This window comes from Crotalus tigris, unplaced genomic scaffold (assembly GCF_016545835.1).
Source record: "Crotalus tigris isolate CLP2741 ecotype Arizona unplaced genomic scaffold, ASM1654583v1 scf7180000024401.5802323, whole genome shotgun sequence".
NCBI lineage: Eukaryota > Metazoa > Chordata > Lepidosauria > Squamata > Viperidae > Crotalus > Crotalus tigris.
In genome coordinates, this window is record NW_024100569.1 from 1,310,154 (window position 1) to 1,328,228 (window position 18,075).

General features: G+C 39.7%; 2 protein-coding genes across 3 annotated transcripts in view; one reads left to right on the forward strand and one right to left on the reverse strand.

The window, feature by feature from the left end:
• The window catches only part of DDX59 (DEAD-box helicase 59), a 29,856-nt gene extending 20,066 nt beyond the window's left edge, over nt 1-9,790 (reverse strand). Inside the window, exons 1-2 of the mRNA XM_039329539.1 lie at nt 8,526-9,790; nt 8,208-8,325 (exon numbers count right to left, since the gene is read on the reverse strand). The gene's annotated coding sequence lies outside the window, so the exon portion shown is untranslated. The remainder of the gene's footprint in view (nt 1-8,207; nt 8,326-8,525) is intronic.
• Nucleotides 9,791-9,866: 76 nt separating this feature from the next.
• Nucleotides 9,867-18,075, forward strand: part of CAMSAP2 (calmodulin regulated spectrin associated protein family member 2) — a 75,868-nt gene continuing 67,659 nt past the window's right edge. For both annotated transcript variants that reach the window (XM_039329535.1, XM_039329536.1), the window contains exon 1: nt 9,867-10,009. In XM_039329535.1, coding sequence (XP_039185469.1) covers nt 9,871-10,009 — 139 coding nt within the window. In that variant the 5' untranslated portion in view covers nt 9,867-9,870. The remainder of the gene's footprint in view (nt 10,010-18,075) is intronic.

Below are 18,075 nucleotides of genomic sequence, written 5' to 3' on the forward strand. Positions count from 1 at the left end.
ATTGAAGCAATTCCTGAGTGCCAAATTTTATTTACTATGTCTCATTATTAATTGTGTACCAAGCTTCAGCTGTTATGTCAGTGTACAACAACGGCTTCTGTTTCATTGCATGATTTACATGGAGATCATTAGCCTATTCCATGGTTCTTGGGGAATTATTTCTATTAGAAATTGTTGCTCTGCTGTGATTAAAAGATACAGAAGACTGAATTTCCAGTGACGGAATTGAGATTGCTATTTACATATTTCAGCCTGTTTTTAATATTCCTCTGCTTCAACCACATATGTGAGGCTGGCTAGCCATTTCCTTGTTAGCTACTCTTTTTTGTGCATTTTGTTAACTTGAAGCAAGGTATGCGTGGGCTCTATGCAAAGAAAATAAAGTGAAGTAGCTTCTGCTTTAAAAACCAAGAAAAGCTGATTTTACCTACTCAGAATTCTACTTGTGCACAGAACGAGATTTTTATAAGAGGACCATTCCTTATAATAGATGAGAAAACTAATTTGTAGGCTGTCCTCAACTTACAACCATTTGTTTAGTGTCTGTTCAAAGTTACAACAGCACTGAAAAAAAAGTGAAATTACGACTGGTCCTTTCACTTATGACTATCGCGGCATCCCCAAAGTCACATGATCAAAATTTGGGCACTTGGCAACAACCGGCATATATTTATGTCAATTGCAGTGTGCCGAGGCCATTTGTGACCCTCCCAGCCAGCTTCTTACAAGCAAAGTCAACGGGGAAAACTGGATTTGCTCAACAATTGCGTGATTCTCTTAACTACTGCAGAGATTCACTTAACAATTATGGCCAAAAGGTCATAAAATCAGGTGCAACTCACTTAACACTCATGTCGCTTAGCAATGGTAATTCTGCTCCAAACTGTGGTCATAAGTCAAGGACTACTTGTAACTGGCATGAAAGCGGTTAAATTAAAAACTAACTAACTAAATAGCTGGTTTTCACTTACTGTTGAAAAGATAACTAAGTAGGCACTGAAGCAACCTATTTGGGACAAGCTCTCCATGGCTGGAGCAGCTGCATATAAGAAGCTTGTCTTATATCACACACACACACACAAACCGTTTTCAACAGAGAGGGAGAGAGAAGTGGAGCCACAGATTTATGACATATTCTTATATGCATCTCATGTAGTTTCTGAGTCAGAGTCAGGAATCCTCTTTTGCACCGCATCCAACATGATCAGCATCCTTGGAGTTAGTCATTCCAGTGACTCACTAATTGGCACATATGGCAAGCTGGTTCTCATACTATGATGATTAATTCATCTCTGTTCAGATATGTTTCAGTCTTCAGCAACAGAAACTCTCCAGACTTGCTGCTGCTATTGGGAGGCATAAAGAAGGATCCAGCTCACTGGATTCAAATTATATCAGTTTTCTCCATGGCAATAAAGCATTTAATATATTGAGAATGATTTTGTCTTCCATCTGTACTTCATGCCCTTTTGATATCTTTATATCTATATATCTAATCTATATCTACCTACCTACCTACCTACCTACCTACCTACCTACCTACCTATCTATCTATTTAACTTGATTCTTAAACAAAGATAGTTAGAGTCCAGTGGGTTTAAATTCATTGGTTGTGCTTGTATGACAAGCAGGCTTAGAATCAAGATCAGATGAATGCAGAACAAGATTGGCTGAAGGGTGCAATGCAGATATGTCTTACGATTTTTTTAATAGCACAAAATAGAACTCAGAAATATTTCATGTTATTATAAAGGTGTTAGCAGATAAGTTGCTGGGAAGTATATATACGTGGGATTGGGAAGATTGTAAATAATGGCTGTTTTCAAATAATACATAGCAATAACACTTAGACTTATATACCGCTTCACAGTGCCGTACAGCCCTCTCTATAAGTTGTTTACAAAGTCAGCCTATTGCCCCCAACAATCTGGCTCCTCATTTTACTGACCTCAGAAGGATGGAAGACTGAGTCAGCCTTGAGCCAGTGAGATTCAGAACTGCCAAACATGGTACTATTATTAATTTAATTATGTTTTGTTCAACTGAAGCAGTTGTCTGGACTCATATAACACATACTGAAACATACATTAATCTCAATAGGTTTGTACGTTGTGATAAAATAAAACTTTATGAATGTGTAAAGTGCTTCAGTCACTGCCACATTAGTTGGCTAATTTGTAGTGCATTGTGTCACTGTAAACACACTGAAAAATGCTAATAGGAAATGCCATGATAGCAACAGGGCAAAAATACCTCCCACTAGGGTTCAACTCTTGGTTATTACATTCATGCCAGTGTTTATGGCAACAATACAGAAGCAGTTGGCTACTGCTTCTTCTGATCACAAGCTTAGGCCTTATAAGGAAAAAATCAAGTGCATAAATATGGGGGAGATCAGTCTTGGGGACAAGCCATGTGAAAAGGAACTAAGAGTCCTGGTAAATCACCAGCTGGACATTAGGCAAGCAGTATGATTCATTGTAAAAAGGCAATGCAATATTAGTCTGCATTAGAGTTCCTGCATCTAGATCACAGGAAGTAAATAGCATCATCTTATTTTGCACTTGTTAAATTGCACGTGGGAGTCCTATCTCTAATCCTGGGCTCTGCACTTTAAAATAGTCATGGAGAAGCTTTATAGGAAAGCTATCAGAATATTAAGTCTGGAAACCAAGCTCTATGAGAAATGTTAGAAGAACTGGACACACTTAACTTGGAAAAGGGAAGATGAGAGTTTACAAGTATCTGTTCTATGTGGAAACCAAGGGCTAGACAAGGATCAATGAGTTGAATTTAGCACAAAGAAATTTCAAACATTATTAGGAGGAATTTGTCACCAGTAAAAGCTGTTAAGCGGTGTATAAGACTGCCTACTAAGCAATGTTGGACTTCCCATTGCTGGGAGTTTTCAAACTGGGGCTGGATGGCCACTAATTGTCTATGGATTAGTGCAGTGGTTCTTAACCTGGGCGATATCGCCCCCCAGGGGGCGATTTTATTTTTCAGGGGGACACTTTTGAGACTTTTTCGTACAGTGAATCACTGTATATCTGTCGTACAAAAACATCAGATCGCTCGCTATTAGTAGATTGAATGTTTTCAAATGTTCCTCCAACTAGCTTCAGTACAGAATGCCGTACATATGTGAATACACATCGCTTATCTTCATGCACGTTGCGCAGCAGCCTCTACCCATACAATGGCGCGTCGTTGGCCAGAATGGGCAGTGATGGAGGGGGGAGTGCTTCTTTCAAAACATCGCATGCTGAGTGGCTGTCCCGTGATGTCAGCTGTAATGTCAATGTAACTGTTGGAACTAGGTTTATCTCTGAGCATGGTGATTTAAGAATGTGATTAACAAAAATGGTTCCAGACATCAAGAAATTGGCATCAGTTCACCAAGCACAGGGCAGCCATTGATGTTTTTTTTTTTTTTGCTTTTTGTGTACATACATTTTTTTCATTAATAATTGTCTCAGCTTTTATCGTTGTATTTGCTTGCATTGGATTTCACGTTCCAGTTTGAGTTTTCAGCTTTGTTTTCAAATTTTTGTTGTGCTCTGTAAAACATTTTGTGTTTCTCTTTGTATTGTACTTTTTTAGCGTGCACTCCAGTTCAATATTTTCTTTGTGTCTTTTTAATCCTTTTTACAGTGTGTGTAACTATATATACTTTCCTCAAATCTTAATTTAGTTTCAGAGTTTTCGTCTTGAAATTCTTAGTTCCTGCACTGCGGTTTGCTCTTATGCCCTTTTTATATTTCTTTTTGCGTCTTAAATTTCACTTGTAATTCAATCATTAAATGTTACTGTTTTTCTTTTCGGACATTTCACTTTCTTGCAATTGAATTTTGTTTTCAGTGGTCACTACATTTAAGTGTCTTGAATAAATAAGATAATAATGAAATACATGTATCACGAAGTTTGAGAATAAAGTGACGGGTGGCACCAAAATTTTTCACACAGTTGAGATATGGGAAAAAGACTGGAAATAAATTATTTGCATCGATATGTCCAGATGACAATTTTAAAGAAAACTAAAAAAATGTTTGCATAAATTGAAGAATTATTTCCTATGTTGTGATTGAGAGGTTATGTTGGGGGAAGGGGGAAATGATAACATCCTCATTGGCTCAAGGGGGTGATTCGTTCAAAAAGGTTAAGAACCACTGGATTAGTGGACACCTACACTGAACAGTGATTTGGATGACTTATCACTGAAAGGATCCCTTTCAACTCATACTTTGTGAGATGCTATGGTGATAATGGGAACTTAACCACGGTGAAATCTCATCGAGTTTCTTGGGTATTATTCTTTCCATAGCTTTATTTTCTGCATCCCCTGTTCCCAACAATACATAGCTTTATTTTCTGCATCCCAACAATACATTTTTTTAGCAATCTTAAGAAGTATTCCTTCAGGTACAGCACGTGACTAAATTAAAAGAAACATTCCAATGTTTTTCAATTATTCCTCAGGATATTATTTTCTCTTTTTTATATAAGCCAAACTTTTGAACCCATACTTCATCTTTAAAAAGTACAGACTCTTCTTTTTCTATTTCCACAATCATTAATATTCACCTAGTCTGCTATTGCTACCTTCTTGTCTTGCAGCTATATAGACTACATACATACATAAAGTGACTGCAACCAAAAATCATTGAGCAACATATAATGCTCGCACAGGTAGTTTCTGGGAAGCTTCAATTTTATTTAATGAACATTTTAATTATAACTCTGTTCTTTCAGCTGTATTTTATTGTTAGCCAACTGAGCAATATTTCTAATGGGCAGGTAGACCATGAAACAAATGAATGTATTAATGCAGTCTACTATGATACTGAAATGCTCAGAAGACAGACAAGTGCAGACAGGCTCAGAAAAATAAGCAGCATTTAAATCCTTTTTATATCAAGGAAACAAATATATTTTGTTTACAAATATATTCCACTGATGTCAAGGAGGAATGTCCACCCAATGGCTATAGAATCAATTTCCTCAACCTGAATCTCTCCGATGATCTTGGCAGCTGGGTTTCCTGGAAGATTAATTAAACTTCCCTAGTGGATTCCATATTTGGAAAAGTTGCTACTGAAATGTCAGCACAGGCAAGATTAACAAAACTGACTTGTTAGTTTTGTGACAGGTTAGGACCAAAAAAAAAAAATTAGTACTGATTGAACAAAAAACAAACATATAATTGGGACTAGCTATCTGTCCACCGAGTCTATTCACAAGGACGATGAATGAGGAGATAAATTTAAAGGAAATGTACTATGTATGCTGTTTATTGATCCCAGAGGAAAGAAAGAATATAAATATAATGAGCACTGCCAACACAAACGGTAACAAATTGCACGCTTCCAATTCATGCAGGCTTCTCCAGAGAAATGGATGATGATGCATCTTAAATGAGGTAGCAGATAGAAAATTGTTATCTTGGTAACCCAAATCAAAACAAGTTCTGAATTCTCCATTCTTAATTATCTTCCCTTCATTGTTCTAAATATGGTATTAGAAACAGCCTCTAAGGCAGTTGGTAGCCATCTCTGTCTCCTCTTAGACTCCTCTAGCCAAGCTCATTGACCTCATCTGATATGCAAAGCCTGGTAGCCTATAATTCTGCTTCATCTCCTTCTGCTTACTTACCTAACCATTAAACTAAGCCAGGGGTAGTCAACCTTGGCTCTTTTATGACTCGTGGACTTCAATTCCCAGAATTTCTGAGCCAGCTTAGCTGGCTCAGGAATTCTGGAGTTGAAGTCCACGAGTCATAAAAGAGCCAAGGTTGACTACCCCTGAACTAAGCTATAGGCTTTTGAATAGCTCTTCCATAAGAAATGTTAATCAAATATTTATATAAAGTAGGTAGTCCTTTTGTGAAGAGGTTTCTAAGTGAAACCGTGACTGTGCTTCAGTTTTCCTTTGATTTACAGACTTGCAAAGGTCTAGATTCAAGGACTGGCCACAAGCTTATTTCTTCATCACTGTCATAACTGTGAACAGTCCCTAAAGAAGACAGTTGCTAAATGAAGACTACCTGCAGTGGATCTCACATCTAACATTTTTCACTCAGAGTTCCAATGTCCACACATGAAACTAATTGGTTACTCTCTAAAAAATAGATTTTTGAGCTTCAGGGATCATTTATTCATTCATTATCTAACAGAAAGTCCCTTTGCACAATGCAGTGTAGGGATATACACAAAGTATTTCTCTGCAGCCTCATTTTTATTAGTTCATTTGTTTATTTTCATTCTTACCAAGCTTGAAAACAGATGCTTCCAGGAAGCACAAAACAAATCTCCACATGAGCGATATTATGGATGCAAAAAAGAAATCTCATCAGTGGCCCACCCCATAAGCGATCCAATTTCCTGAAGCAATAACAGTTCCCTCCCTTCTATCTCATAAAAAGGGAAATAATATAATTTGTTACAGTTCTTTCATTCCTGTCCATATTTTTAACTCACATTTGTTGAAAGTTTCTTTTAAAACAAAAACTGATTGATTGCTCTGCAGAAAGGGTTATCAGCACCAAAGACATTTTTTTCTCTCTTGCATTTAATGATGCAAGGCTTTTGAAAATTAATGACGGGGAAAATATCTTCCTCAGCACTTCTAACCATGCTTGCACGTTATTTGTAGCAGCTAGTGCAGAAAAGGGGGGAGATTCCTTTAAAACAAGGCCTAGGGTGTTATCAAGAAGCAGATGCTGAAGCTGAAGGCAGGTGATAAGAGGGAGGCACAAGTTCTGTATATTTCTCTAGAATATTAATGAATCAATCTCCAGAATATAATGGATATAAAATAGAGTACCATCGTTGTTCTACCACCAGGCTTGCTTGGTAAAAAGGATATGGCTCTGTCCAGATATTATAATTCATGATAAAAGAAGGTGCCTGATAGTTTCTGAAGTATTTTTTTTTAAGTTTAAGACCGATTTTCATTTGTTCATACACTTAAAGGAGCCTACAACCACTATAGTTGTAGCCAATTGTGTATGTCTCAAAAAACACTGGCATCCAATATATCTAATAATGTACTACCACATTTGCTTTAAGTATCATTTTCATGAAATAATTTCAATTTGCAGATTTTATGAAAGCATATAGGGAAGAAAAGTAACATTCAGATCCTGAAATATATAATAATATTTGACCCACATTTTTATATCTTTAAACAATTTATAATTAGAAAGACAAGACCTGAGACTGTCTCTGAAATTGTATTTCCTCCAAGCTATAACAATTTATACAGCTTTTAACAGACCGAAACTATAGTTCTCCATGACAATAAAAACATAAAATATAGACTGTAGAATTGAAAGCAGAAATGCTACTTAAACCTAATTACAAGTGTTGAGAGTTTCTTAAGTGAAAATATAAAATTTATATCTACACTAAACACAGGTCTGAAAGGATATAAATGCTTTTCTTTAAAACAGGTCATTCTTTCCAACATAATACTCTGAACTTGATAATGGCTCATCAAACTCACTTTACCTGCTTCTTGGGAAGAATAATTAACAAATCAGCTTTATAGTATGATTTTAAGTTCCTTTGATAACTGAAAAGTTTGTGCTGTAAAATTTATTCTCAGGAAAGCATGCACATGAATTATAGCTTGTAGTCCAAATACATTCACATTTACTTCATTAGAATTGAGGTGGTTGGTAGGGTCTCGGCTATTCACCCAAACCCTAACCCTAACCTCAAACACCATGGTATGTTCCAATAAATGTTTATGAGAGTTAACCCTTTTGAATGTGGTCTTCCTTGATTCTATTTTTAATGCTACTGTCTTCTAATAGCTAGATAAGATTTATTTGGTTTTAGCTTACAATTAATAAGCCAGTCAAGTGTGGTTTATTCATTAAACCATGATTTAACAAACAAAAGCTTAACACAATGGGCAACCTATTCTTAAGATCATGGGGGGGGGGGATTTTCTGGATTTTGTACTCAAAGTTTTCTTTATGCAGTTAATCTATCCCTAGAATGCCCTTCCCATTTGAGCAGCAATTAAAGCTCAGTTGTCCAAGCAGTTTAAAATGTCATGCTGGTTTGGTCTGTTATTTCTATGTTCTTCATTTAATTTATGATATAACTGTATAAATTTACAATATTATATTGAAACATACTTGGATTATATTCCACATATCATATACTCATGCCTTAAGATAGGAAAGGTTATATTAATACTTTTTCAATTGCCTGGACAAGTCCTTCCAGTTTTCTTGGCAAGGATTTTCAGAAGTGACAGAGTGACCCAAAGTCACCCAGCTGTTTAAGGCACCAAATTCCTGAGAATTAAGATTATCTAAGGAGGGAAAAAAAGCAACAAAAATTAGAACCAAAATCCTTTGAGAACTAAAACCCACTTTATCATATGTACGATTTTCAGCAAATGTCCATAACCATCTTAACCCTACATGAGATGAAAAAACAAACAAATCCATCTTTCGAATACATTTTAATGAACCAAACCCCAGGACCGGTGTTAGGCGTTCCTTTCCAGACCTCGGACATCGGGTCTAAGGCGTCCTCCCTTGCAAAAAGGGAGTATAGCTTCCTGCAAGCGACGCGCAGAGCATCGCGGCCGATTCGCTTCCCCCGCCGACGCCTCTGCTCCAGGCCTTCCAACGCCTTCCTTCCTTTGCAAAGCTCTCCGGCGATCTTCCTATTATTATTCCGATGGGTCCAGCCTCCCCCCTGCTCCGAGGTTGCGCCTGGGACCCAGGCGATGATGGGGAACGCCCCAGCCCGCATCAAGAATGGCCACTGTGTAGCCGGGCGACCACGTGACACTCTCCGAGTCACGCCGCACGTCACGGAAAGACCACTCCGCTTTTCTGCCCCCTCCCTCAGCTCCGCCCAAGCCCAAGCCCGTTCACCATGAGGAGGGGGCTCTGTGGCGAGGCGGCGGAGCGCGCATGCGTCTGCGTGGCCGGCTGCTTTCCTCCTTCCCCCCCGCCCCCCAACCTCCCTCAGCCTATTTGCGGCTGTGGCGGCTGTAGCCGAAACAGTAGGAAGAGCGAGCGCCGAAACGGCGTCCCGATTTAGCAGGGCAGCCGCGGAAAGGGCAGAGGGAGGGCAGGACTGGGGCTGCTTTGGAACTGAGACGGACGGAAACGGAGCGGAGCCGGGATCGAAGAAAGAGCAACGCGCGCCACACCCAGCTCCGCCGCGTATCTTTCCTGCTGTGGCGCGCCAGGCTGCTTGGGCAGTCCGCCGGTCTGGAGAGCTGCTGGCCATCTCCCAGCCGCCGCCTCTTCCTCCTCTTCCCAGCTACTGCAGGAAAAGCCCCGCCGCCGCCACCTCCCTCCCCGCCTCCCACTCGGGCGCCTTTTCCCGCCCCCACCGCCTCCGGTTGGAAGGGCAGAGAGAGGGAGAGAGGGAATCTCTTTCAGCTGGTCGGAGAGCTGCTCCTTTCCAAGAGCGAGGACGGCGCGGGGCAGGCAACCCGCCTGAGGAATCGCCCAAAGTTGCCCTTAATTGGCGTTATTTCCCAATTGGCTTGGAGGATCGAGACAAAGCGCCCGAGGAGAAAGGAGGGAAAGGAAGGGGGGGGGGGAAGAGGGCACCCGAGCCTTTTCCACATTCCTATGCAGTGCAAAAAGAGAGGCGGAGAGGGAGATCTCACCCCGTAAAAAACCATCGCCGAGGTCGTCGCGCCCGCCTCGCTCCTGCCGCCGCAACAAAATCGAGGTCGAAACGTGATTCGGGTTTTTTTGACAGATGCCCGTTTTTGCCAGCGCGGCTCCTTCCAGCAGGAGAATCATGTAGATCCCTTGGAAAGGGGGGAGGGCGGGGGGGAGAGGAAGAGGTTCCGCGGGCCGGGGTGGGGGAGGGAGAGGGAAGAAAAATGGGGGATGCTGCAGACGTCAAGGAAATGAAGAAGACGTTCATTGTCCCAGCCATCAAACCGTTTGATCACTACGATTTCGCCCGAGCAAAGATCGCCTGTAATCTAGCGTGGCTAGTGGCCAAAGCCTTTGGGACAGGTAGGTTGATGCTTTTTGTCAGCGCCTCCATTTCTGCCATTCTGGATTCTTGCTCTGCTTCTTTTACTGCTGCATGTGTGAATCACCCATCCGTTGAAGATACGAATAAATCATTTTTAAAAAAAGGAATTAAGGAAAATAATTCGAGGATGGTATCAACATGATTAATGTGCAACGTTTTATTATAGCTTTGGGTCACTGCTACAATTGCGATTTGTGCTACAGTGTGTGTGGGTTGCCTTCCCATGAATGATTTTTTTAAAAAAGCAAACAGATTGGCTTTTCCATCAGCTTGTATGCAAAGGGTACTTCCTTTGACCTCTTCCTCCTTAAATAGACACTGTTTTTCCATTTAAATAGGGAAAAAATTGAAAACAAATGTTGAATGTTGTTTTTGGCATTTGGGGACTAGTAATTCAGATTAGGTGAAACACAGTGGTATCCTTTCAAAACAATGCTCAGGGTTTTCTCCTTGTCTAATCCATTGGAAGAAGGTTGAAAGAAGTATGAAAAGGGGGAGCGTCTTTTGATTGCAATCTAGGCTGTAAAGAGAAGACTAGCCTTTTCCCCACCAAAGGCTTTCAGGGAATATTTACCCAAAATAAAAAAAAATGAAGTGACAATATTAACACAGAGAAGGCAACGATAAATAATGGAAATAAATAATGGAGGCGTCTCCCAAAGCATTACAAGGTGACCATCTGTCATTGTTCAGAATCTCGTCTGTTTTGTTATTGTCTAGTATAGAAAACGGGAAAAAGGTATCTTTCTACTTTCAACTCTTCAACTGTTGAATTTAATATATAAGGTAACAAGATAACAGTTGTGATTTGTTCCTGACAAAAGGTTAGAAGGTACCTCTCTTAAAATAAGTATCCTGTGGGAAGTAGCTGTCACAAATTATCAAGTTAATGTACAAGAGAGTAGCAAGATTTATATTCAATTGTCAGCCTGTCTTTATTTGCACAGGGTTTTTTAATTATCTTTCAAGACTTTGTGTTTCCCCTTCTTTTTAATAATTGAATGTTTGTGTTTAAAAATGCTGATGTGCTGGAAATTTAGGACAGTTCCTAAATCTCAGAAATGGTACATACTCTTATTATCCACTACATAGGATTTCACTTTGCAGGTACAATCTTGAAAAACATTTTAATTATGCACAGTGGTAATGTTGAAGTAATTATTGTCTGATAAACAAGTGAAACCACATTCCTAAATTTCAGTTCATCAAAAGAGTACAAGCATCAAGTACACAGAAACCAGGTGATATGTGTGAATGTGTGAACTCTAAGCTACAATCCTGTGTGTTCATTTAAATCCCATTATGTCCCATTGAGGCATTATGTCTCATCGAAGTCAGTGAATGATTTCTAAGTAAACAGGCACACATGATCAATTTGGACAAATGTGTAATTTATTCTAAGATAAAGGATTTGGTAAACATGCAAGCAAGATAGTTGACTATTTTCTGTTTAAAAACTTTACTCTCTTGGTCAAAACGCCACTATTCAGAATTATATTTTATAGAGCTATTATTTAAACTGTCCATTTGAAAGATAATTTAAGAAAGGATGACAAATAAGTATATGCAGCATGAAACACAGAAGTATATTATTTCTTTGCATGAAGCAAAATTTAGAAAATGATGCAGACACAGAAGACCATTATAACATCTCTTGAATCAGTTACTCTTCACAGAGAGTCATAGGTCTTGTAAACGTATGGACTTATTATTCAGGAAAAACATCAGACATTTTACCAAAGTGTAAATGTTGCTTTTGTATTATGTTTTCACACTACTCCAATTGTTTCATTTTGATTTCCAAAATAACTTGTTTTGTGACATTATTTACTTCATGCTTGAATTGGAACTGCCGCTGATCAAGAAATGCTTGTGATTTGATAGTCTATCAATTTTTTGTAGCCTATTCAGTTGGTAGCTTTGAAGTTTGCAAGTATAATGGAGAATACATTCAGAAAATGGTTGCTGTGAGCGAACTGCAACATTCTTGTTGCTAAAATGTCAATTATCTATTATCATACATTTAACGGAAGGCAAATTAAACAAGTTGCTGCCTGCTACCACTTCTAGCTTGTTCTCTGCCATCTCCATCTTATTGTGTCTTTTTTGTAGCCATCTTCCAGGGGGACTGGCTGGTGAACAGAGACTCTATTGAACATGAAGGCAATGCTAGACACTAGTGCTTTGCAGTGTATCAGCTGTTGTTGAATTTAATGAAATGTAAAAGACTACTTCCCACTATATCACCCAAGTAACACCATCAATGAGGCTGGCTCTCAATATAAAGTAAGACCTTCTTCATAGAAAGTTAGGATACTTTCCTAGGGAAGTATGGATGGTCCTCATAATGTCTTGCTTTACTTGACAATTGGGCATTTACCACAACTGCTTCTTACTTCTCTTTAAAATGAATCCTTGCTTTAATCCTTCTCTGGTGGGTGTAGTGTTTTGTTTTATGGGGGCTTGTTTTACTTTTTATTCTTTTGATTAAAGTTAGCTTTTTTATTTGTATTCTGCTCTGGGTTCTTTTATGGTGTCAGCGGTGGAGATGTTTGTTGTTATATTAGGAACTATGGTCATCAAGTTACCCACCTTTTGCCTATTTTAATAATTATCTCATCTGAAAATAACTGCAGATCATGTTTAGCTATTACTGTTGACAGTTTTAGGAATGATGCATTGTGTAAATCTAGGTACTCCAGTTTGTTATCATTGCTTTATGGCTTATTATTGTTTGTGAAGCCACCATAAATGCTATTTTAAAAAAAAACAGTCCATAGTAGACTCATTAGGATGTATGAATGAATCATTCTTCTAATTTTCTTAGAAGAAAAAGCTCTTGGAGTTATGTATGTGTATCTCTCTGTCATTGTGCTGAAACTACGTTCCTTACAATAGGGTTCTCAAACATAACATTCAATGGAATTCTTTGCCCCTAGAACAGTGGTGGCGAACCTATGGCACGGGTGCCAGAGGCGGCACTCGGAGCCCTCTCTGTGGGCACACGTGCCATTGCCCCAGCCTCGCCTCCCCCAGCAGCCCCCCTGAAAGAGAGTCGCCCCTGAGCATGGCCCACGCGGAGCAGCGCAGCCAAGGACATGGCAGCCAGGCAGTGTAGACAAGACTCTACCCTCACACCCCATTGTGCACAGTTGATGCTGCAGGGCTCAGGCAGAGGGCATGACTGCCATAGCGCTGCTGGGCTGCCTGGGTGATCTGTGGCGGGCCCTGGAGGCGGTGAGTGGCCGTGTGGGCAGGTGGGGCGGGGGATGGGGGGCAGGGGGTGGAGCAGGGGCGGGGCCAGGTTTTGGGCACTCAGTCTCTAAAAGGTTTGCCATCACTGCCCTAGAAGATTGCTACCAGTATTTCACCTCTTTTATTATCTTTATAAAGCAAAAAAACCTAAAAATCTTAGGATTCATTAATACATCACAACAAACTATGGTTTCTTCAACTACGGTTTGTTATATAGGGCCTTAATTAAGTGAATATATACAAACCACAGTGGCTGGATTCAGAAAATTCAGTTAAGTAAAATGCAGCCTAACTACCTTATGGTATAATACAAGGCATAAATGAATTTCATCAGTGTTTAATATTGCAGCAGTCCCCAACCTTTTTAGCACCAGGGACTGGTTTCGTGGAAGACAATTTTTCCACAAATGGGGAGGGGGCAGAGGAGAAGTGCACAACCTAGATCCCTCGCATGCACAATTTAGAGTTGGCTTCTCTGTGTAGCCCAGTTCCTAACAGGCCACAGTCTGATACTGGCCCAGGGCCTGAGGATTGGGGAATCCCTGTAATATTGCATACGGGGTCATCAACATATGAAATCCAATGCCCTATCAGTTTAGGCAGTCCTAAGCAGCTTTGGTTTCTGAACATAGAAATGATTGTGTTTCTGAACACAGAATGGAACGTTTATTTAGGTTGAGGTACTGTATTGACCCTGTAAGATTTTCCTAATTCTTGTAAGAATCATCAGCAAGAAATATATTGCCTGTTATCAGGCAATATAAAAATAGACTATATATACATAGGTACATCAATTTTTCCCCCTGTAGCAATTGTTAGCAAAACTGCTGTTTTTCTGTTGCAGCTGGCACCAAGGAGGTCATTTTGTTGCCTTCCAACTAAGTGTTATCAATTGAACAATGGAGGAAACTGGATAAGCTCTTGGCCGTACAGAGGTTATCTTTGTGCAACATACTAACTCATGATTTAACTGAACCGTGGTTTACTAAATCCAACTGCCTGGGTTCAGCCACACAGATGAACCCAAGCTATTAGGTTTAGTAAGCCATGCATTTAGAACAAGGAGGTGGTTTATGCTGCCCATTTTCACAATGCATATAGTGCTAAGCAGTATTAGCATTAGGACTGGGCCTTATTCTTGAAATCTTTATTGAAGTGCAAATCACTGATTTATACTGTTGGAAATGTTCGTGCTTTAAACACCCAGGCATAGTCCTAAGTCTAGGATAGGAAATGTAAGATTCTGATGGGCTTCAGATAAGTGTATTGAGTCTCTAGAGCAGGGGTGTCAAACTCAATTTCATTGAGAGCCGCATCAGCATTGCAGTTGTCCTTGGGGGGGGTGGGTAGATGTGGCCAGGGTGGGCATGGCCTACTGGGTGGGCGTTGCTGGAGTGGGTGTGGCCTACTGAGTGGGCATGGCCAGCTCTACATCATTCGCATCAAGGGTGCCTGTGGGGGCCTGGGCAGGAGTAGGACAGATCTGAGGGTCTCTGGCAGAAGGGGGTGGGACCAGGGCAAGCGCCAAGGCATAGTCTACAGGAAGAGCCTGCTGAAACCCGTCCCCCAGAGCCCATCAAGCCGAATATGTGAAGTAGGCAAGGGCCATTTGCTGGCCACTTCCAGGCGAGGGTGCATTTCTTCATTCCTCACAAAGGGTGACACCTCCCCAGCATGCACCCAGGGGGTGGGGCCGATGCAGCAAGGGCCGGTCCCTTGCTGTTTCCACACGGCCTTGTGGAGCTAAGACTGAATGCGTTTCAGCATAGATGGCTACCACAAAATTGTACATTGGCTCCCGGCTGGCCTGGGCCAGGGCCAAGGCAGCAGGGACCGTTCCCTCACTGTTTCCAGGATGGTTTTGCGGGCCACATGAAACCATGTCGCGGGCTACATCTGGCTCCTGGGCCTTGTGTTTGACATGTCTGCTCTAGAGAAACTCAAAAGTAAAAATAAATAAATAAATAAAACTTTTGGTCCTGGCCTTTACAGTGACTTCATTGTAACATTCCAAAAATTTAGTGTCTCTTGGATGAGATGCCACAAGATGACTATATTAAAGTATTTCACAGAGAGATATGGAGGTATAGAGATAAAGATATGATTATCTATAATTACAGTAATGCTTATTGCAATCCTGAAGTTAGATCAGTATTATTTTTGTAGGGCAGATGTGGGATGGACTTTGCATTATTATGTCTGTAGTTCTGATTTCATAAACTGCAAATAAGTTTACATTAATTGGTGTTCTAGTTACAACAGAAGTTGACAATATAATATAGTTTAATTTTAGTTTACGATAATGGGTGAATTCATCTTTTATGGTTTGGAAATCGTGCTTGATAATTTAACGTGTATGTATCAAAATAATTGTGATTTGAATCAGCAAACCATAGTTAACAATATTAAAAGACAGCATGATTTGTGTATTCAACCACTGAACTATAGTATAACGTTTAATTAACTTTTGTTACAAATTTGGAAGCATCAAGAATTCTTTCAGTACTCTTTTGGGTCCAATGCAGCAATCAATATGCATTGTTCAAATGTAATCCAGCAGAGTGAATTGACTTAGTGGCTCCATTTAGTTTGTTCTAGCAGAGCTTTATGATTCTGGAGTGTACAGTAGTGGAGTGACATTGTCATCTTTGAAAGGTAGGACTTAGAGTCAAGTTGTATTGTTTCAATAATGATAGATCTAGAGTTATCAGGTGGCAAATAAATTTCCAGAGATTCGGTTCCAGCAATGCAGTTTTGACCAGGCACTTCAGACTGAATGGGAATTGCTTTGAATTTTGATCAAGTAGCTTGAGTTTGAAAAAAGTCTGCTACAGTTTGTTCAGCCATTACATCCAAAAAGTTAACTGACTGGTTTTATCTTATAGCATCTTAAAGCTATAATGTCATCTAACTTTCCCTGACTGAATTTAACGGGATCGTCTTCCTGAATAGACGCATATAAGATTGCATTTTAGCAGCCCAAATTGTGGATCCTATACTTTAAGGGAGGCAGCATCACAAACGTGCTGAGTAGCACAGGCTACTTTTAACGACCACATTTGTGACCAAAGTTTCCATTGCTAAACAAGGCAGTTGTTAAGTGACTTTTGCTTCACTTTATGACTTTTTTTGCCACAGCTGTTAAGCAAACCACTACATGGTTAAGTAAATCACATGGTTGTTAAGCATTAAATTTTGATTAAGTGACCATGGGAATGCTGCAACGGTCATAAGTGATGTCCCTTTTTTTCAGTGCCATTGTAAATCCAAATATATACAGAGAGCAGAAGCCGGCATTGGACCTGGCCAGATGTGAGGCATTGCAACATGGCATGAGAGCAGCAGAGGAGCCCAGAAAAGCCAGCAATCCAAAAGATGCTAATTAGCTGGTGTAATGTTAGTTTACTCTCCGTGGTGCACCGAGGCTAGATGTGTAAGCACCAAACAATGAACTAGCAATGTAGGCTGTCGGGACTGGATTGGGTGTCTGGCATGTGTAGATTTCCCTGACATTGTATGCCATACTCTAAATAAATAAAATAATTTGAATGGTCGCTAAAAATATGGTTGTAAATCAAGGATTACCTGTAATGTTTTAAAGTGTCTGTTTTTGTTTTAAAGTGTAATCAGAGGCAGAAAACATCATTTTAACCTACACAGCAATGCCCATAATAACCAGCTGTGAGGTTTGGAATGGCATGCATATGATGACATCATTCAGATGTGATTTATATCACCATATTTGTTACAAGTATGTACGCTGCAGAATTTGCATGATGACATTATTGTACACTTGCTCCCTCATTGATGCTTGTGTGATTGTGTATGCCTGCATCTGGATAAAACAAATGCTGAATCCATTGCTAATATAAATACTTCAGCAACCCCATAAATAATAAGTAGAAATTGTTTTCATTTGTCAGAGATTTCTCAGTTTACAGCATGACCTATTCAGCCTATCCCAATGATAGGTTAATGCTTTCTACCAAGCATTAAGTTTGAAATTAATTTTCATTGCACCTAAAATAACAAAGGGCTTCCTTCTACAATAACTTATGCGATAGCTTGAAATCTTGTACCATGAAAGAACAAAGGATTTTGGACAGTGCTCATGAAAACAAGTCTAGGACTAAAAATTAAACCTTAATAGAATGTTTCGTATTCTTTTCAAAGAACTCAGGACAACTATAAAGCTGGTTCACAAATCCATGATGTGATTTGCTTGGCTTTGACCAAGTTATGCAGTTTGAATTGAGCTACTGTTGTTTGTAAATTATGTTTTATAGCTCAGCTGGTTTGTGAACCTTGCCAGCTGTGGGTATATAGAACAAATATTTTATCAAGCCAACTCTGGATTAAATCAATGTGTGAATGTGACCATTATAAACACAAAGCAAAATTTCTTCTGCAAACATGTCTTAATTAGTTGCATGCTGGCATGGCTTTTGTATGTCTAGACGATAACCTTGAACTAGTTTCAGAGGATTTATTAACTTTATTGTCAGATGTGTTCTGTGTTCTGTGAAGGATCCATTAGACACGGGGTCTTAAGGGCTGAACTAGACAGAATACCTGGTTCACATATTATTTTACTGAGTCATTGTTTGCTTCTCTGTAGAAATGTACCAACTGAAGTCCATGCATTTAAAAATTGCTTGTGTTGGCATGATAAGGCAAATCATATATTGTATTTCATATGTTGTGACTTAAAACAGTTTTTCTCAACTTGATGCCTTTTCAGAAAACCACCATCCAGATTAAGACAACTACATTACAGTACCTATGCTGT